This window comes from Lampetra planeri, chromosome 7 (assembly GCF_965212315.1).
Source record: "Lampetra planeri chromosome 7, kcLamPlan1.2.h2, whole genome shotgun sequence".
Classification (NCBI taxonomy): domain Eukaryota; kingdom Metazoa; phylum Chordata; class Hyperoartia; order Petromyzontiformes; family Petromyzontidae; genus Lampetra; species Lampetra planeri.
The window spans coordinates 12,050,504-12,073,356 of record NC_136113.1 but is presented as its reverse complement, the minus strand read 5'-3'; the positions used below and the strand labels follow the sequence as shown (position 1 = coordinate 12,073,356).

The 22,853-nt window shown below is 43.0% G+C and overlaps 1 protein-coding gene across 1 annotated transcript; it reads right to left on the bottom strand.

The window, feature by feature from the left end:
- Positions 1 to 3,368: 3,368 nt before the first annotated feature.
- Positions 3,369 to 22,853, bottom strand: ABHD12 (abhydrolase domain containing 12, lysophospholipase). The gene is made up of 13 exons (XM_078596386.1): positions 22,571 to 22,853; positions 17,863 to 17,975; positions 17,353 to 17,458; positions 16,756 to 16,875; positions 16,040 to 16,070; positions 15,638 to 15,683; positions 15,062 to 15,188; positions 14,665 to 14,702; positions 14,201 to 14,280; positions 13,541 to 13,623; positions 12,425 to 12,503; positions 11,005 to 11,120; positions 3,369 to 9,593 (listed from the first exon to the last, which is right to left on the bottom strand). Exons 1-13 carry the CDS (start codon positions 22,672 to 22,674, stop codon positions 9,575 to 9,577), a joined length of 1,062 nt encoding a protein of 353 aa, XP_078452512.1. The 5' UTR covers positions 22,675 to 22,853; the 3' UTR covers positions 3,369 to 9,574.

Below are 22,853 nucleotides of genomic sequence, written 5' to 3'. Positions count from 1 at the left end.
CCTCTCTTACCCCCCCCCTCTCTTACCCCCCCCCCTTCTTGCCCTCACCCCGCCCCCTTACTCTCACCCCCCTCTCTCTTACCCCCCCCTCTCTCTTACCCCCCCCTCTCTCTTACCCCCCCCTCTCTCTTACCCCCCCCCCTCTCTCTCTTACCCCCCCCCCTCTCTCTCTTACCCCCCCTCTCTTACCCCCCCCCCTCTCTTACTCCCCCCCTCTCTTACTCCCCCCCCCCCACTCTTATCCCCCCCCCCTTACTCTCACCCCCCTTACTCTCACCCCCCCTTACCCTCACCCCACCCCTCTTACTCCCCCTCTTACCCCCCCCCTCTCTTACCCTCCCCCCTCTCTCTTACCCTCGGCCACCCCGCCCCCTTACCCTGACCCTCCCCCCTTACACTCGCCCCCCCCCCCTTTACCTTCGGCCACCCCTTACCCTCGGTCACCCCGCCCCCTTAGGGGGCGTACATAAATGACGTCACGCACCTAGGGGGGGGGGTCAGGCATTTGTGACGATGTGTGACGAGGGGGGAGGGGTTTAAGAAATGTGACGTCACATCAACATGCGCAACTTTAAATAAATATAGACAACACGTTCTACTTAATTAAATAGACGTTTTAATAACTGTTTTATCCTACAACAGCAGAGTGCAGCGCCACATTAAATACGCACTACAATGACAATAGTTTAAAGCGATTTGAAGCATTTTTTTATTTTCAAAATGGAAATATGGTCTTGGGGGGAGGGGGCAGAGCTTTGTGACGTCATATTTGAGGGGGGGTCTGACTTTTTGTGACGCCGTGTAACAAGGGGGGGGGGGGTCAAAAATGCCCAAAATCACGTGACGTCATTTATGAACGGTCCCTTACCCTCGCCCCCCCCCCTTACCTTCGGCCACCCACCCCACACGGGGTTTACATTCGCGGCGCCATAGACATCGGCGATGCACCACACGCGACACGCCGCTCTCACCCACGGCTGTGTGCGCGCGTGTGTTTGCGCCGGTGGAGTAGCCGAGGTAACACACGCCATGTTACGTGGGAATAGCCGAGGTAACGCACGCCATGTTACGTGGGGGTAGCCGAGGTAATGCACGCCATGTTACGTGGGGGTAGCCGAGGTAATGCACGCCATGTTACGTGGGGGTAGCCGAGGTAACACACGCCATGTTACGTGGGGATAGCCGAGGTAACGCACGCCATGTTACGTGGGGGTAGCCGAGGTAACGCACGCCATGTTACGTGGGGGTAGCCGAGGTAATACACGCCATGTTACGTGGGGGGGTAGCCGAGGTAACACACGCCATGTTACGTGGGGGTAATCGAGGTAACGCGCCATGTTACGTGAGGGTAGCCGAGGTAACACGCCATGTTGCGTGGGGGTAATCGAGGTAACACGCCATGTTACGTGGGGGGTAGCCGAGGTAACACACGCCATGTTACGTGGAGGTAGCCGAGGTAACACACGCCATGTTACGTGGAGGGTAGCCGAGGTAACACACGCCATGTTACGTGGGGGTAGCCGAGGTAACACACGCCATGTTACGTGGGGGTAGCCGAGGTAACACGCGCCATGTCACGTTGGGGTAGCCGAGGTAACACACGCCATGTTACGTGGGGGGGGGGGTAGCCGAGGTAACACACGCCATGTTACGTGGGGGTAGCCGAGGTAACACGCGCCATGTTACGTGGGGGGGGGGGGGGTAGCCGAGGTAACACACGCCATGTTACGTGGGGCGGACGGGGGAAGTGTGAAGTCCGCCTCGTGGCATTGCTCGTTGGGTCGTGTCACGTTCCCTCGAAAGGCGGCACAGGGGATTATTGTGTCCGTCCGTCCGTCGTGGATCCAAAAATGGGAGGGATCGGGCTGGGTGGGGTGGGGCTAGGTGGGAAGGGGTGGAGTGGGGAGGGGCTGGGTGGGGATCAGTGGGGCTGGGTGGGGCTGGGTGGGGAGGGAGGGGCTGGTCACCCCGTGGTGCCCTTATAAAACTCAACGTTTAACCTACTCACGCCGGCTTGTGCCCGCCCTCACAGTCGGGCATATTTGCGGAATACACCACGCCGCCGTTGACCCTGGCCATTGACCGAGCAACCCAACGTTGCTACCAGCTCCCTCCGCAGCAGGAATGTGTTTAGGGGCTCTCGCTGTGCCACAGAGTGGTTGGTTCGTCGCACGGCTCGTGCTCTCCACGTGGGATCCTTCCAAATGAAAAGGGGGTTTTGTTGTTGTATGATCACGAAAGCCGGGTTTGGTTACTCGGAGGATGCGGAGCGAGCTCGCGTCGTGAAGGCGCGGCGATGTAAATTGGTATCTGGACCTCACCCCCCCCCCCCCCCTTCGGCAATTGTTGATCAGACGTTCTTGCAAGTTGCGGGAGATCACACACACACATTTTACCCCGCCACACGCAGCGATCAACTGAACTGTGGGATTGATACCCCCCCTCTCCACAGTTACACTGCTGGGCGGACAGGAGCTGCAAGTTGGCCAGAAAATGGCACGTTAGGTTTGTGACTTTGGGCTCCCGTGAGCTCAGGCCAGAACATTTCACTTGATACCATCTGAAGCGGGTCCTAAAAATGTACCATGAACCACCGCAAATGTACCACCCAAGTACTTTAACCTATAGCAAACTACCGATATTTCACCGCAGTCAACCTCCTTCCTACCCCCTCGCGCGTTACGATTACTTTGAGAGATTCATTTTCGGTGAAGTAACTACGGTGATTGGCACGTTTTGTTTAAGTGACAAATCTTCCTAATTGACTTTCTGGTGGTGATGGGTTAACGACACATTACAATGTAACGCGTTATAGCAAAACACTTGATTTTGGATAGTTTATCGGTACTTTTCAGGAAGTCAGAGGTAAACTTGCAGTATTTTGTGATACTTTGCAGTAATTAGGAGCCCTCTGACGTGGCATAACCTTAATGGTTCCACATTTTTATGGCCATAAAGTCAATTGTGCTCTAGCCATATGAAATTAGTGCGGTTATCAAATGAATTACTCTTACAAGCCATGTAAATAATTTGGAACTACAGTACTAAAAACAATGCTATAGTATATTTGGTAGAAATTTCTGCCTTCGCCCATGGACTTTGTCCAGTCTAGACCTTTTTCTCCAAGACCTTTTATGGGTACTTACATTTTTGACCACTTGAAGCAAACTGCATTTGCTAAACATCCCAATCTCGGACCCTCCTAAATGTCTTGAGTTAAAAAAATTCCTGCATTAATTCAAGGATTATTATCATTTGATGACTTTATTCCTGTATAAAAGGCACGTAATTCAGATTGTTTTTCCTCTGCTTAAACACAATAAGAAACGTTTTCTCTCAAAAAAGTCCCAAATACAACAGGAAGCAAGTGAAAATTCAAAACAGGTTTACTTATTTCAGGTTACACAGTTACACTTGTTAAGTTTCAATTTTTATTTGAATAGAACAGATAGTATACCATGTATTTTTTTGTAAAGCAGTGGTCTCAATGTATTTAAGAGTTTGACCAAACAAAAATACCAAAACGTTACCCACATTGAACCACAGCAAACCTATAATATATTCCACATCAAGGATGTTTTTCCATAACAGACTGTTTTATATGCAAGAGACAATTTTCAGTCAGAACTTTAGCATATCTTGGTAGTCAGCCTCATCCCAATACACTAATCCAGACTTTCCACCATCAACTGCCATAGCGGATGAAATGGCTTCTTAAGCATCGGTACAATGCTCATTTTCATTGACAGCCCTGAGCCAGTGGTGGAAATTACACATTCCTATGCCAGGGAGCGAATCTCTGCATAAGATTACCACTGTTGACTTCGTACAAAATGATACTCATTTCATGAGTCCCAAAAGGATGGTGGGCTGTCAACCGCCGACTGACATTTGAACCTGATAATGGTGAGTTGAGCATTCGTATCACATTCAGTTGGGATTTAATTTTTTATATCATTGAACAACTTGTAGAATGTACTCCAACCCAAAGATGGGAATGAATTATAAGCAGTTAAGATAACCATGACGATGCTTGGTGAGATAGGCTTTTCACACCTTTGGATACAGAAACATGCCACACTAACACCCCCTGCAACAAAATCAAGTGTAGGTACGCAATCACTGCATGCAAGACAATCACTGAATTTATACTTAAAATAAACCATGGTCACATCGTGTTGTATAAGTGACATAAGACACTCCCAGGAGGAGCAGTGGGAAACGGGATGATTAAGTTTTCTTTCGGCAACGCAGCAACATGAGAACGTAAACCCTAATGACCCTTCATCACAATGCTAAACGTTGCGCGATTGTTTGTAATCTTAAAACAAAAACCGATGTTGAAGTGCATTAACAATGGTTTAAGAGTTTCAATTTTGCCGAGCGATTGATAGATTTTATTTTAAATTATTACTGGTATTATATTTAAAACATTCGTTAAGAAATTGCAGAACCTTCCCCTGAACGTTTTAAGGCTCAATTTTCTCATGAAACATAATTACTGTAAAAATTGTAATAACGTCATGAACGCAATATCCGATACTTCACACATTTTACCCAGGGTCTTAAATAATGTAAGATTTGAATGTAGTTTGAGCAATTATTATAATCAGGTGAGAGGGTATTGGGAAGTATCTTATTGTATGTTCAAATATAGAAACTAAAACGGACAATACAGAACAAAATCATCTTCACACAATTTGTAAAAAAAATACACGAAGTATCTTTATGAAGGAAACAGGCAAATATATATCTGTAATAATGACCGATGGGGTACCATATACGCATCGAGAGCTGAACTATGAGAAGTCACACACGCCCGCCGAGGGGGAATGTTATCATTCGCTGCGACCTATCCACTGTGGATGAGGGTCTCCCCAAGCCGTCACAATCCCTCATGGTCAGACGGATACAACAATCCTCACTCCATCCCCACAGTGCACGTCCACTATACAAACTTTTTTTTATTTTAACAGATAAGGGCCAGTGAGCTATCATAGTTCTTTTTTCAGGAGCGACCTCGTCACAAATGATAGCTCAATGAAATAGGCTTAACGCGTACAAATTTATAACAGCCAAATACTCAAGCGCATGTTTCTAAATGGAGGGAAAAACCGGAGAAAATCCACGCGACCACGGGGAGAACATGCAAACTCCAAATATACAGGTTGGGATGGAAACCACGACCTCCTGCATACCAGGCGAGGTAGTTAACATCGCCACTTGGGCATGTTATCCCCTTTGTTGCCACTCCACCATTAGTCTCAACCAATGGACATAATTCCTGTCAGTGACGTGTTATGGTACGTATTATGGTGATAAAACAATCCAGAAATAAAACTAGTTTGGACATATACTCATTGAATTGTTAAAAAAAGTGTCCACCAACACATCAAAATGATCCTAAAATAGTTATTCTCATGTCGGTGTGGTGTGCTTTTTTATTTACATGTAGCTCTTTCACAGCTGTAGAGCCTAACCAAACTCCACCATCAAAAGGCGCTTGGATGATGAGTCAAGGCATTGATAGTGGACGTGCCAGTGTTCAGTGGTCATGGGATGGAGTGGAATTGCCGCCAAAATGTAAGCAGTAGTTTAGCCCACGCAGAGTGCATTATAATGCATCTAAACTTAGCTTCGCATTACGAAGCATCTTGCATTGATAAAACTTAAAGGTTTATGCTTATTCATGTTAATACGACAAAAGTCAGGTATAATTGTGCAACTTAAGATTTTCTTACAAGAAACCACCAATATACAATATATGATTCTGAGCAAAGCACGAGTAATGAAATCACTTCTCACCAGCAACACGCAATTTGATACAATCATTACAAATGGTTTACCATGCTTTCTAGCAAAATGTATAAAATCCTTGGGATTTTTGCATTTAAGTATTTTATTTTTCTCTTGGTTATTGGAATGTATGTGGCTGTGGCACCACAATCATCACAATATTCTATTTTTTGAAAGAAGAGAAAAGGTGCCATCATTGATGTGGTAAATGGTGTAAAGACCAAAGTTGGGGAAAGTGTTTTTAATGTTTTGATTTTAGCCAATTATAAATAATCACAATTGTACCTTTGGCATGGAGGAATGGTGTGAAGGGATTTTTTTCCATCCAAAAACACTGTAAATGCACCCAGTCTCTGTAAAATAACCATTGCGTGATGACATTCGTTAAGGACCTGTCTCTCACAAACACTAATATGTACCCTCTTAAGGTTATTTATTTACACATCTAATGAACACGTCCTTATATAAGAGGCCAAAGTGCAAAACAAAGTGCTTCAAGTTGTTATTTGTTATGCCATCAGTAACTAAATTTAAAGTGGCCAACTTTCTTCATTAGCAACCTTTTTTATTTACAGTGGGATTTTAACCCAGGGCCTCGGTCACACATATTTTCAGATTCTCAGATACTGGCACACAGTATTAAACCCTTGAGCCATCTGTCTCTTGGTGAAGTGCATTTGTAAACCATTCAGGCAAAATTAGTGAATAAAAAACTGAACACCACAGTCTCGATCATGAGCAGGACCTACAATCCAACACTCTTTGCAGCTCGAAATTCACTCCCAAATTAAAATCTCTAAGAGCAACAATCACAAAAGCATTGAAATAAAAGGAGAGGGCAGCCAAAAAAACACTGGTGTCGTTTTTGTGGAAGCGGACGTAAGTCTCCATGTGCACGGCTGTCCACCGCGAGTTTAAAGCTCCGTTAATGAAATGGGTAAGTATAATACTGGTCAAAAAAAAAACATTTTTTCTGGCCTGGACTTTTTCAGCTGTTTTAGACTAATTGCAGGGTGCCGATTCCAAATCTGACCTCAGATTTGCTCTATCACATCTCATTTTTATGCTATCGACATACCCCATTTTCATTGATTTTACCCGAAATGAACTCATCGCTTATGATTGCAAGTTGTTGCGAGTTAGTGACTGCTTTAGTGTTAAAATATGGTGCTGTATTTTTAGGATAGTGTGTTTATAATTTAATTTTATGTAGATATCCACATTTATTAAATATTTTTCTTCTGCAGTTTTTATTGAAAATTCAATATTTTATATCTCAAAAACCTGATGTGATAGACAAAAACTGATGCCAGATTTGGAATCAGCACCCCAAACTTACCTTAAAACCGTTGGAATACCTTATGCCAGAAAAAGTGTGTTGACCAGTGTAATACACTATACGCTGCCATAGCACCCTCTCGTGTTGTCACCGAGGCATGGCTTCCCCGTGGATTAAGACTAGCGCAGCATACTGTATAGTTCCTTACGTAATGCCGCATGAGAATAGGTTTTCCACTTGTTTCTGGCAAGAAAACAACTTTCTTTCGAGCCTTTTGACGTCCTCTGGTCTAACACCGTTTGAAGAAAGAAAGCTATCTTCGGTGTGGACCAATCAGTTTAAAAAACAATGCATATATTATCAGAGTAGGTTTTTTTTTGCATTCTGACAAGTATTGTGGTTAATGCAGACATGATTCCTTGTAAAATGTTTGTTTGGTATTTTAACATCTCAACACCTGTTTTGTTGCCAGAAAAAGGGGAAAACCTATTCTCGAATTTTGGTACTGCCAAAGGAGGTCCCATGATGTAATGCCGCGTGTTCACAACACAACACTTTTCGCCATAAACGCGGTTCTTCCATTTGGAAACGCGTTTCGCACAATACAGAACGCGCCCGTCAACGCGGTTTCTGAGCAGGAACGCATCTACCACATTAGGCCTTGCTGTACTACAATTCTGTAGGTATAGACAGGAGAGCATCTGAATGGACATCAGGGGCAACCATGCTCTCTGGACTAATTTACATGCTTGAAATGCACATTGTGTATGACTGCATTACACAGCTGCACACAGCCATTCTTTCAGGAATCTAGGAACCCAATTAATAGGGTTGCTGCGATATGACATAATGATTAACGACACAACACCAAATTTCACGAGATGGCAATTATTACATTATCAGTTTCCCATTACCTTCTACAGTATTTGTAGTTTACGTTATTGCATGCTTTGCTAAATTTCAGTCCGAGTAAAGATTACTTTAAAAGTTCTTCAAACTGCAGTTCACTTAACATAAGCCATTCACAAATAGTCTAATCCTATAATTCCATTTTACAAATGCTGTCAGTTATATAAGAAATCAGCATTACTACTAAAATAATGTCAATTGCCATGCCATCAGTAACATCGCAAAGCTTTATGCATGCACACATTTTATAAGATATTTATTTACAACTTGAATGATCAAGTTTGTTTCATATTTTAAATCAGGAAATGTAATATTTAATATTAGCAGTAAACACGACATAACGATATAGTACATAATTCGATACGTTATATTGTCATATCGCAGCAAGCCTATTAACGAAGTGAGAGCTCTGATTGCATATTTCCCATGAAGCAGAACTGCATTATGGGGCCACGCAATGTTAAATTATTTGCATCCCAGTGCAGAGAGGAAATATCAATCTTTTAGCATTTACGTAAAAACGTATTTGCTCTACGTGTCACAGCTGCTACTTCTGTAAATATTATCATAGCGTTAACCAAATATCCAAAAGATTTGCTAAAAATGTTTCTTAAATTTTTGCGTACATATAGATGGGTGGGAAAGTGTGACATCACACCACCGTTGCCGCAGTCCAATCCAACCCTCATTCATCCCGCTGGCCACCAATAGACTGGTCAGTGGAGGGCAACAGCACCAATTGGCAACAAGCCACAGCATCATCCAGAGCAATCCTAATACAGGTGAAAACCACCAACCACGTGCAACATTCGAGAGCTGCAGTGAAATGTACGGGGAAACGAACCTTCACATCAGTGCTAAAAACAACTGTGTACCCACGATGTCACCACCGTTATTGCCCATTCTGTAATTGTAAACCATTGCCAACCTCTCGTACCCGAGGAGGAGGGGTGTAAAATCAATTGCCGATGAAACATCTCTGCCCTTCCCCAGCCTCAAGTGCTTTTCCTCCGGTGGAAGCAGAAGCACTTGAGGCTGGCTTTAAAAGGCTCACACCTTCCTGTAGTCGGAAGCCAGAATATGAGAAGTGAAAATGTCATCCTCTATTCACGGAAGCTGATTACAACTGCGAGATTGGTTTCAATCAATATTGTCTTGACATGAATAGCATCCACCTGTGTTTTGAGTTGCACCTTCCTTTAAAAGAGACGTGTACATTTTACAGAATCGTTAATCACATCCTTGTTCATTAGGTCACACTATGCACACAAAAGCAATGCTAGACAGTTTTCAACATTTTGCAGTCACCGACCTTGGCTGGGATACATTTGATCAGTAGCAGTGAAAATCCATGATTTCACTGTCATGCCCACATCATTGTACATTGCACAAGCGTTTACTACCTGTCACATCCAATACTTTAAACATTTATTCAAATTTTTTCTTCTTTTACAGTGTTAGTTTAGATTTTGCTGTAAAAAAATCAAATCAAAGTAGCACAAAGCAACTTCCCTCCCTCCGTGGATGTACAGATGTCCTATTCCCAGACTGTGTGTACTCCCACCAAGAGAATCATGCCAGTATCCTCCCTCAGAGGCTGAGGAACCTCCTGCAGAGGCAGAAACAAAACAAAAGCACAGTTGTTACACAGGTAGTGTGTACATGACAGGAGCCGAGCACGCTGTTAACATGCCATCAGGAAATCAGCATTGAATTCCCACAGTGGCACTCATTTTATCAACACAAGAAGGCATATGTGGTAATATGATCTATGATGAGAATTTTTACATTTATATCTCCAATTGTGAGACGAGTGGGTTTGCAACATTTGCGCGCAGCATTTTGAAATATAGTGTTGTTATTTCCATGGTTAATTCAACTTAATGTATGCTAATTGGAATTAAATGCTCATGACAAAAAGAAAGCAATCATACTTTTTGGTTTTTTCGGTAAAGTCACGTAGGTAAAAAACAAAATAAATTAAAATGAAAAGAACATTCATATCCATATTCCCAGTCTTTCACTCCCAGATTTACACTACCATCACTAAGAAATTTAACTCCAAGCCCTGCTTACTCCCATCACTTGGAAATTTGCCGCGCGTCGTTTCGAGCGTGCAAGCTTAGCTCCCTAGCAGCTCTAATTTACTCCCCTGCAGCATAACAAATTGTGTCATTAATCGGCTTAATGTAGCTTTCTTATCAACCAGTCCAACTTCCACCCCCTGCTTTCACATGCGCACCTCCCAGCCGACACCCCGCCCCAACACTCACCCTGCCCCCCCCACCCGCAGCTATATAATCCCTCGTCACAGCCATCTCTTAGGCATACTTAAGTGGTTGTTCTTTCGCTGTCTGTCCCCACCTGAAGACGGACGTGATTTAATGTAGTTGTTTTCATTATAATTTATTTTGTCTTTTACCTACGTGACTTTACCGAAAAAACAAAAAGTATTGATCCTTGCAGTCACGAAAACTTCAAATCTAGAAGCAATCAGATGATGCTACTTTGAAAATACAAATGTTATTTGTTTACTTCTAACTCAGAGTAATCAGTAGTCAAGAGACTACTTTGCAAATGTAATCATTCTAGCCCTATATGTATGTTGAACTTCCATATGTAGGCAACCGTCTTAATTGGAGGTGCTGCAATTGCCACTGAAAGGCAATTACAATAACACACCTTGTCCATGTACAAATGATCACTAATACACTCCTCATCTCTGTTGATAGCCCAGAGCCAGTTGCAAAAATTCTACATTGTAATGGCAAGGGCCAGTCTCTCCTTAGAAATACCACTGATGACTTCCCACAAAATTATATGTAGGGTATTTTATCAACCCCAGGGAAATGGAGGGCTGGGTCAACCCCCCGACAACCTAAATTTGACCTCGCAACCTTCAGATTTGAGTTGACCGCTCAACCATTTGGCGACATGGACACATTCACCGTCTGAAAGGGAAGCCATTTCCCCCGTTTCAGAGGTGACTATAACACAAGTGAAGGAGTGGTAATTCTCACCTGATAATGAGTGGCAGTCCTGGATCTGAATACACGTACTTGTGGCGGTAGCCTAGGTTGGCTGCAAATGGGACGAACTCCACATTCACTTTCGCTGATGCTGCTATGTCGTAGAGCTGCAAGCAGTTAAGTGGACCCACACACACATAGACAGATTTTCCATTTAGCATTTTGGAAATGCAGGGGGCATATGCTGTTAGCACACCTGCATAACAGAATCGCAACAGACATTTATTTATTGAGTGATAATGGTCACTATGTACCCATCGTAAGACTGTGGGAACCTAGTGAAGGCCCAAGACAACTGAAGACATTGCTATCAAATGTGTGCATATCTAGAACTCCATAGTTTTCGCAGTTTACGAACCATTGCTACTGTACCACGTATACGTAATCACGTTCCCGGGTAAAATATTGGCCAAATATCACAAGCACACGATCTGAAAAAGTATCTTCAGACGCAGCGGCTCCCAAGTGAAAAAAGTCAGTTTCTACCACGCTCACATCCACGAGCGGCACTGAGCCATTGTTCTTTGGTTCTTTTCGGTTAAGTCACGTCTAAAAATAAAATAATAAATCAAAATAAAACAACACATTACGACGTTTCGATTGCAACACAAGCAATCATCATCAGGCATAAAAGAAATAGCAACAAAAATCTAACTAGAAAACTATAGACCGACATACAAGCAGACAGACATCACAACGGCACACATAGAGAGGAGTATACAGGCACACGAAAATTAAATATACTCCTCTCTATGTGTGCCGTTGTGATGTCTGTCTGCTTGTATGTCGGTCTATAGTTTTCTAGTTAGATGTTTGTTGCTATTTCTTTTATGCCTGATGATGATTGCTTGTGTTGCAATCGAAACGTCGTAATGTGTTGTTTTATTTTGATTTATTATTTTATTTTTAGACGTGACTTAACCGAAAAGAACCAAAGAATAATTCCTGCAGTCACGAAAGCTCCCAAATTAAGACTGAGCCATTGGTGGGTGAGGGTTGGTTTCTCCACAGCATGAGCACTTGTGGACTCGCCGCATCGTGGTCCATCGTTCTACTGCTCCAGAAGGATGCCAAATTGAATCAACCTCAGCTGAGATTCGAACTCGTAAGTGGATATTGAGTGGAGCACTTCGCGAGAGCCACCTGACCATTGTGATGTTAAAACCCTTGTTTACATCTCTAAGCGTATACCACAGTATACCAATTCAGTAATAACTACACCCGTGTGACTACAATTACCCAAAACGTTTACGGAATCTTAATGGGATTTCACTTGGGTTAAATGATCATAGACTAAATTTAATCAACGTTAAATAAAATAACTTCATCAAGCAAAACGATACATTCTGTAAAATATATATATTTTTTTACAACACCAGCAACTTCCACAGATTTCTATTCTTCCATTTACCTTTTTTCCAAGATGGAAGGGCACAATGTGGTCGTCTTCAGCATGCAGGATCAAGAGGGGACAAGTGATATGCTGCACACTGATCCACACAAGTACAGGTACACACACGGACATAAATGTACACACACACACACATTTGGCCTTCCCCATGTTTCTTTACAAACTGTCGGGCAACTGCTGGAATGGCAAACAAAAGGGATAGCGGTAAAAGTGTCATTAATGCCATACGAAAGAATGCCGAGCTGTCCTTACGCGCGGTGCCAAGTGAAACAGGTATTCATTTTAGGCTGAGCTGATCTAGAGGCGACTCAGGCCAGGTTGTGATAAACAATCGTCATTGGTATTGTGCATGGCCAGCAAAGCAAAGGCAGGTCACTGGGATCGTAGTGCTGTGGACTAACTACGATGCCACCATTCTCATACACATTAATAAACACACGCACAGTTAAGTTCAGAGGCACATGCAAAAGCAGTCGCTCATTCAACCCAGAAGTCTCAAATGCAGATGCGCACATCTCATATTTGCCAATTATGTGTAATCACTTGTGAATTTAAGCTTTGATCATCTGCAAGTCCGCTAGCCATTTAAAATATGGCAATGTTTGATTGGGATAATTGCAATATAATGTAGACACAATTGTGTTCTAAGAAATCAAGGTGTGCGGCATAAACTTCAACCATAGTTTGTATTTAACTTTTGTTATATGACAGAACAAGACTATACGTGTTTCATATAAACAGTGGTTCAATAGCAAGTCAAGAGTAAACGCATCTTCTTGCTTAAACTAACATTTGAAAGGTATTAATTTATTCTGGTATCCTATTTGCATTATGGATGCTTACATTTGCATAGGATCACAACTGCAGACATTTCACAGCGCAGTACTGAGTTTATTGACACGGAGGGATAATGCGTTGAGTTAAATCCCCGGACCAGCTTTTGAACTCGCAACCTTGTTCGGTCGAGCCTAATGCTCAAACCGCATCAGCACTTGGCCAGACATTGATGTTGGCACATCATTTATCCATACCGTCATCAGAATGTCAAGACTCGTTTTTTTCAAGATGCTCTTATTCCTTAAAATCTGAATGTGGCAAAAATAAAAACCCCCTTACTTCTCGTCACTTGCGAACCTGACGCCGCTGTCCGTGATCGAGTCCAAGAAGAACCAGTCAAAGGCGGGAAATATTTTGTATATCTGCACACGCACGCGCACACAAACAATAAGATACAACAACACGACACTTGTTTTAGAACATGCCATCATGTAACACTAGGTTTGATACTATCCCAGATATCTGCCCTGACAATAATCCTACACCACCGACCCTGACACTAGCCCCTTCCTCAACAATGGTGCCTCATATTCAATACATCTTGCTTGTCATGTGCTGCTGCTTGACAATTACCCCCATTGGTGCCACGAGTTCAATACTTGATTCCCAATAGGAATTATTTGGAGACAAAAAAAAGTCACTCTCCCACCGCTATTCATGTTGAATTTGTGTTGTAATGCTCTACTAGATTGCAATGGTGTACCATTTCTAAATGTCTGTATTGTGTTGTGTATACTCTTTATAGGACGTACACATATTGCAATCACCTTAAACAGGATTTTTCTATGTCCATCTGAACTATTTTCCAAAGTATTTTTCATTACCTTTGGATTTCTGTGCAACATTAAGCACACATAAGGATGAAATGTAGACGAGGGTACACGTGAAGGATGTGCCGTCTAGGGCCATGATGAAGAGCGTGTCGTCGATGCTTCCTACCTGGGCGAGAGGGTGACTATCGGCCTCCTCCCGGATATTGGTGAACGGAGCTTCCAAGATGACAGCACCCGGGGGTGCCCCTATGCACGACAGAGAGCAGCACCAAGTGAGACAGGGGCAGCTCACCACTCGCAACATTCACGAGCAAATCCAAGTTACAGTCCAATTCAATCGACACTCTGTTATCCATACGCTAAACCATTACATCTGATTAACCAGAAGTGGTTATGGCAAGTGCTAAATTTATCTATTTCAAATTTCCCACGTGAACATGATGAAGATGCCAACAATCATGCCGTTCCTCTTGCTGCTGCCACTGCTAAATGGTGATGTCATTATTATCATCATGATGTTGCTGTCGTTGCTGTAAAACCACTGGTGCTGGTAATATTGGCAATTACAAAATTATGGTGTTAATTCGTTAAAGACTAATAGTTAATGAATTTTAAGTGAATTTTCAATACCTTGCTCGCATAGTTTCCGACCCACATTTGTAGCAACTCTGAAAAAAAATAAAAAAAACACATTAACTCAAACATACATGCATACAGAACACAAAGACATAAAATGAACGATCTCCCAAGTAATCGTATAAACTGCTAGATTAAAAACTCATTCTCTAGAACTAGTTTTTGTCTTTAGTTTGTTGTCCTTCCTTCACACCCCTAATTGACATGGTTGGTTACATACGGTGCAAAATAAGTTCAACATACATAGGTACATACTGCTGGGGCAACTGCTGTTATAGCAGGCGGAGTAAAACCTGTCGAGCCAGACTCGAGGAAGCCAGAGTTCGTTGTTAACCATTCCACACACACACATACACACGCGTGCACGCACGGCCAATCACAGCGAGCTCACCCAGTGCCCAGCGAGTGTCCCCAGATGTACACGGGCCCTGCCGCCCGCTGCTGTGCCCACTTGTACACGAAGATGGCGTCTGCCGTGATGCCCTCTTCCGTGGGTGTGCCCGTGGAGTCACCCCAACCTGGCAGGCAGGGACGACGACATTACATCAGGTGGTGGTGCACCTGCCAGATCCCCTTGGTTCAAACGTGTTCCTTCAACTACGGTTAAGTCAAGTCGAGATGTCTCCTTGCCCAATCAAGCAATTTGGTAGCATCAGCTCTGGCAGCTGGTGGAATTTACACACGACCATAGTAGGGGTTGGTCTCTCCGTAGGATGACCAGTGCTAATTTGCTTTAAATCCTGCCTTAAAATATCATCCGATGCTAAAATCTGTTTATTCCATACCAAATATATTTTTTTTAACCACCAATCAAATAACAAAGCATTTGCACACCAACAATTGGGAACGATACCAATATCAAGTTGATTTATCTGACTGGAGCCTGAAGCTTTTCAATGAATCCTTAGTCACGCAATTGAGCATCATGCAAAGCAGGTTAGTCTTGTACAGATATCACATTACTTACCCCGATAGTCCAGTGTCACCACGTGAAAGCCACTGGCACTCAGCACCTACACACCCAAGGAGGCACGCACATAAATGTAAAATCATCCATTTGAAGTGGCCAAGTCACAACTGCAGCAACAAAATGCACCAACACACAATATGAAACAAATAATTTAGTAACACCGCGTTGACTAGAGGCGTGGGACATGTGATCTCTGAGTACTGGCCTTAGTAACCTGGGGAGGGGGGGACATGGGGACCAGAGGTGTTGATTGGGGACCGCCATACCAACAATTTGAAAGCCACTGGCTTCGATTTTTCCAAGCCAACGTTGAAGCTGGGCTCTTTATGCATGAGTCCATGGCCACTAAAAGGGTTCATTGTCCTCTAGATATCTATGTACAGCACTGTAAACACATACCTTATACAGCTCCACTCTGTGATGCCCTCCTCTGAAAATGTAACACAAGATACACCACATTAGGGCTGACAATTGAAACGCATACCTGGCTTTCAGAAGATACAAATCTCTATAGATGTTTGCGAGATAGACATGAGTGTTTGCGATGTGCACTTCTCCTCGTTATGGCCCAGCTGATGGTGGAAAAGTAGATATTTTCGGCACTTATTGTTTATAACTTTCACCACCACCATTGTCTCTTCACAGCAGAACATTCTTATAACACACTGCCAGATAGATTTCCCAAACCGAACCATTCTTCAACTTCATGCTAAATGCATATTAATAATACGTGAAACACGTAAAAAACACGCACACAAAATTCAGGGGATGGCTCCTACTTAAATTCAATGTGTTAACTAGGTGCAGAGCATCGCACTCCTAATTTTTCCAAGAGCAGCAATGCCACAATATTGCATTATCGTTCAAATACACATGCACTATACTTCCATGAGGTAGTTAAAAGAAATACTAAAAGCACTCTCAAATAGACATTGAAGACTGCTATTGATTCAAATCTTGACACAAATGGATTTGGCAGAGCAGGGCAGAGCAGCGCAAATTGTCTCCGATGTTGTCTGCCAACCGAGTTGCCCTTCTTAGCTCGATGGGCTTTACTTGGGTAAATAAAACTTCCGATTTCGATTCTGGCATTGCGTCTCACTCTCTCGCCTCACCTGGTCCCAGCGTTTCCATGGAAGTAGACAAACACCGGTGCTCCATTGCCTAGCGCCGCATCGTACCACTGCTGGTCCTTGCCCTTAGCCTCCTTCCACTGGCTGGCAGGGACGGTGTGCCTGAAGGGTCAAACAGACAAAAGTTGTACTTTCCTTGTATTCAAGATAAAATAAGACTTACGTCACCAGGATCTGTCCTATAATGTGTTGCCAGAGAGCCATCGCTGGCCTAAGCGTACCAAGCTGTGCCACAGACGCCATGTTAATGTCATCCTTCATTATGCTCTGCTGCCCTTAAGAGTCTGGTATCCCCTTCCCCCAGCAATCTGTGGTGTCAGGTCTTCCTCTGTGCCATGGCCTATTTCTGTCTATAAAATAACAATACCCACTGCTTCTGTAGAGTGTCTGGAGGTGAGGTTACATTTTGACACTCAATAAAATTCAGATTGTAATTGTTATGAGGGCTGTTTTCATGGAAAAGTGGAAATGTGTGCATGTGCACATATGAGCATTATGTGTACAAGTACGGATGCATCATCGCATATGCAGGTGTTTATTCAATTGCCTGTTGTTGTGGGCCTTGAGGCCAACACTCACCAAACTCCCAGGCGCACACCTGGCTCCGGGGTCAAGTACTGGTTGGTTGTGTGGTTGAGACCCAGGCTCAGTGGGTCATGCAGCTCAATGAAGAATGGTACACGTACTGTCCCACACACACAATGACAAAATACAAAGGTATGGGCAAGTGCTGTTGGGGAGAATCGATGAGCAGTGATGCAGTACGCGAGTTGGGTTGTGGAGCACACAACTATGCCCATTGTGGAGATCTGCCTTTGAAAGACAGGGAAAGTTTTAACATCAAATACAACCAGTAGTGGGAAACCAAGTCAACTCCATAGCACCATGTGCCATTAATCCATGTATGTATGTATGATGAACGTCTTTTGCACCATATGTAGCCAACAGTGCTAATCGGAGGTGTGGGGGAAGGACAATAAACTAAACACAAAAAGCAATTATTAAGAAATTAGTTTTCAATGTCGATATAGAAGTGCATAGCTCCGGTGGCTTCCTAATAGTTGTGAGTGGTGATGTCAAGGTACTGACTGAAGTTGAGGAAGACGATCTTGGCTTGGATGGTGGGGCACACCTTGACCAGAATGGGCACAGCCACATAGATGACCAGCACAACTGCCAGCACCCACTTCACCCAGCGCCACCTGCATGGGGAAAATGAAACACAAGGGTACCAACTTCTAAATTCCTTTACTGTAGCCGACTGTCATGTTAATAATGATAATAACTTACAGAGCTTTGTCAGTTCCCTGCTGGATGAAGGCCTACAAAAACTCTCCAATCGAATCGCTCATCCCAGTTTGGTGGCGGTGAGTCCATAGAGCAAAGTCCACGTTTCTACGGTTGCGAGCAAATCATTTTGTAAGACAAATTCTAATTCATTCTCATTTTATCAAAACCAGAGGGATGGTGATGGGCTGATTTGACTTAAAACTGGGCTTTAAAGAATTACCACGCTAATTGCGAGTCCTGCAAATCATAATTTGGGAGAGAGTGCCTGTATTTTGGGAGCATCATCAGCTGAGGAAATCCCTCCACACTTTAAAAACTACCGGCTTAAGAGGCAAGAAGGAGCTTCTGTAACCAAATGTTACACAAAACACTACAGACAGCGGACTCGCACCAATGCATGCATTATCTTGCGTGAAAATTGTTTGGACAACTGCAGCCGTAACACAGTGGGTGCAGCGTATAATTTCTGTTGTTAGGATAGAAGGCACTTTCCATCTAAGCTGCGGTCAGATAGATAATCTTCCTGATGACCATCACACAACGAGGCTAATCTGTGAGGGCATTGGATACAGTCATGGTTCATTGAATTTGCGGATAAGCAATGCCCTGTTTATATGTAGCATGATGTTCCGATGTTATGAACAAAGTGTCTTTATTATCAAATGGGCAATTGAGGTGCACTCGTTCCCCTTGATTGGTACCCCAAAGCAATCGGTATGTGTATAATTCAGTACTTCTGAAGCGAGGCCTTCCCTTGCACTGGACGGCCACTTCTCACAAATGGTTCTTACTTCTATTGACCCCAGAGGGATTCCCAAACCAGCATACGAACTAACATTGTCCAGCAACCTTAAGAAATTACTTTAATCATTATTAATGTGGATGTATATTTATTAGCAGAGTCACAATGTGACCACATACCCAAGAATTCAAGTAAAGTCAACATATAAACAAATCTAATGATCTCATTGTACTTCACATTGTGTCTATACTGGTGTAAAATACCATACATGCCCTCTGCGTGGAGAAAAACAAGTTAAATGACCACTGAATGATGCCTTTGTCTATTGGCCATCCTAAGCCACTGGTATACATTTTATATTTACAAGGCAGGAGAGACCAGTCTCGGTATGCTTTTCAGTGGTGATTTTAAAGAATGAGTATATCGCAATTACTACTACTGATCAGGTGAACTCAACATAATAAACATGGATAATAAGAAACATACGTAAATATATGTAACCAAAAGCCAGCTTATTTCACAATGATCTTCAGTTCCTCTTTACAAAACATTTCTCATAAACGTTGTAGAAAACAGAACAGCTTATTTAAAAAACTGAAATGTAACAAAACAATAAAAAACCAGGAGTCGTCAACTGGCAGTCGTGCACAAGCACAAAGAAAAAAAGCTTCCTTTATCAGTAACACTGGCTGATAACAACAACAATATTAACAGGGTGACATTTAGTGACTTGAGAAAACGTACAAATGTAAGTTCAAAGAGGGACAATTGAATTGAAATATGAACAGCTCACCAGGAGCGGACTGTTAATTGCAAAAAAAACTCTCAAAAGTCAACAATGTATGCATACAATCATTAATAAAAAAAATGAAATTAAGAAATGCAAAGGGAAAAAACTGTACTGAGAAAGCCAAAGCAGCGTTTGTTCTGTTATGAAAACTCATTTCCTTTTGAAAACTCATTTCTTTAGAACTGCTTTTTATGTTTAGTTTGTTGGCCTTCACCCGCACATCTGATTAGCATGGTTGGTTACGCACAGTGCGAAAAAAGTTCAACATGTATTACATGAGCCACTGTCCTGGCTGATTTGTGTCGATTGCAGATCATTGTATGTGACTGCTGAAGTCAACCGGTTCTTCTGCAATTTTACGAAAAAAAACAATGGGGTGAGTAAAAAAGAAAGAGGAATTGGGTCTGTCGAATATACAATAGTTAATACGTTCAATAAGTCAAGATGAGACCTTCGTTAACTCAATCTAATCAACCCTTTGTGGTTGATCAAATTCGTGGGAACCCAACACTTTTCATTCTGGAGAGAAACTGACCCAGCCTTTTGAAAGTACAAGGATACACTTTGACTTCAAATGTATGATAAGCAGTGATCGAAACGGGCCAGTATACGACGGTGCGCCATACCATCATTTCTCACAACATCAAACGTACATTCCGGTACTTTTAAGCAAGGTTTCTATGATCTTCTGCTGAGGCGAAACGGCAGTGAACATAGGCTGCAAGGCGAATAGGTGTCATAACGGCACTTGAAAAAAAAAAAACCATTTTTACGACTGATGAGAAGTCAATAATTACGGTACAATACGAAACGAACATGATTCATACGCTCAAAATACCATTGTATGCGTGTGAATGGGACTGGATTTTCTACGTGACAACCACTGCTGACCGTCCCACACATTGTGAAATGCGGACTTGATCCAAAACTACGACTTGAATTTACAGATTTAGCATTATTAGTAGGGCACTCTCACCACAGTGCAACCTGTCCAGATGTGTGTTTTAAATAAAGCTATACTAGCTTAACACGGTGGCTTTCGCGACCAATATTATTCATAATAAAACGTTTTTGGGTTGGTCGTAACCCTCCACTACCTGACACAGCCACAACATTTACAAGGTGTAGATTTACTCTCCAACACACCGGTGGGCTGAAGTAGTAACTAATTTGCGCGTTGTTTACGTGACAAACCTTACTGGCTGTGTCGGGTGGTGGAGGATTACGACACATTTACACTTACGCGATCTAACCCAAAAACTTTTATTATGAAAGCTCTACGTGCATACAGTGAATCAACACTGAATTATGTTGGTTTCAGTTTGCTGGAACTACAAGAACCTTAGCACTCATTCGTGCCGGCATTGTTAAGACTTTAATGCCCTATTCACACAGTGCCCAACGCGGGCTTGCAAGGGGGCATTAGCCAACGGAATGACGCCGAAACATTCACTCCCAGAAAGGCCGTGTGACCGATGGGATTTTTGTTGTTGTTGTATGCGGAGGGACAGGGACAACACAAGGAGGCATACTGTTCGCTTATTTACCGGGTAAGAAAAGGTGGTAAGAAGATCTTACAGTGTACACTACCTCATCCCGAGAAACCAGACGCACGCTGGGGTGGTAGGTTGGTGATGGGAGGTAACGAGTTGAGCAATATATTGATCAATGGTAATGACGAAAACATGTCAAACCCACAACCGCTCCCAGCAATTCCAGGAATAGTCAATCAATGACTCAAGGGCCAGTTTTGACTCAAGAATCCCATTAAATTTCGTTCGCGCCGTCTCATTTGTACACCATCGTCCGTTTCTTTGTGTACTGTGCGCATGTCATATTGTACGAATTGTCCTTGTTTGTATTGTCTTACTCTCTGGTATTGTTTGTCCCGTACAGTTCGTCTAATTTGTATTGTGTTCAGTGTTCCTTTTCATTTGCCTTTCTCGTTTGTATTGTCCGTCTCTGTTGTATCGTCTCATTTGTAATGTCCTGCTGATTTAAAACGTCTGTCACATATACGTCTGTCTCGTTTGTATTGTCTCGATTCTAATACGGTACCTGTGTCGGTTGTTCTGTTTCGACTTTATTAGCCTAAATAAGCATGTAAATTACATACAATTTGCATAAAACATACGCAATTTAATGCCAGAATCGTGAGCAAAAGTAGCAATATTAACCGATTAATCGATGCATCGTTATATGCCACGTGCATATTTTCCACGCGCAAGAGTTGATGATTGATCGGTATGATCAATATATGCAGTAAATATGGCATTAATGTTTAATGACACTGTAGGAGGGTGAATGGGTAATCATGTATAACACAATTCCATTATGTTCTTCGTGATATGAGTAATGGAAATTAAAGGCAATCATTTTGACGAGTGCCGTCATGATTATTATACTGGATTTTGTTCGTGACGATGTCGGCGATTCGTGCTCACATCGCAACTCTTTTGCTATGCGGCTTTGACGATTCTGATGATTACCATGATCATAAAGCACGGTGATGAGTATGATATTTACGTCAACGACAAGTATGTTATTGAGGATGAGGTTATACAGTATTATGTTGATTACGTTAACTAGCATATCATTTATGTGATCATCTGTTTGATGTTATTAATTTTGACGACGGTGATAACGATGAATGCTGATGATCGATTCGGTCATGATGGCGCTTTTGATAATCGCGGTGGTGATGTTGACGTTATTGATGATGCGGATGATGGTGACATTGGTGATGACATTGATGATGATATTGATGATGACATTGATGATGATATTGATGATGACATTGATGAGGACATTGGTGATGATATTGATGATGACATTAGTGATGGCAGTGGCAGTGATGATGATGACGCTGCGGGCAATAACGACGACGACGATGATGATGTGGGTGATGACGCTGGTGACAATGTCGATGATGACGGTATTGAAGGGATGTTGATGCCGACGATGTCGGCCCTCACCTCCCGCCCTTCTCGCCCGGGCCCTGCGTTCCTCGCGCCTCGTCCGCGTCTGCCGCTCCACCGCCTCTCCCGACGCCCCTCCGCCGCAGACCCCGCGTGTCCATGATGCCCGGAGTCTCGACAAATTAATTAACAGAATACAACGACGATACGTGTAAAGTAAACAATAAAATAACAGGAAAATCGCGAGATTTATTACAATAAATAAGATTATTTCCTGCTGACCGCTTCTCCGTCAGACGGCCGCTCCGATCAGCTGTAAACACGGAAGTTGGAGCCGCCT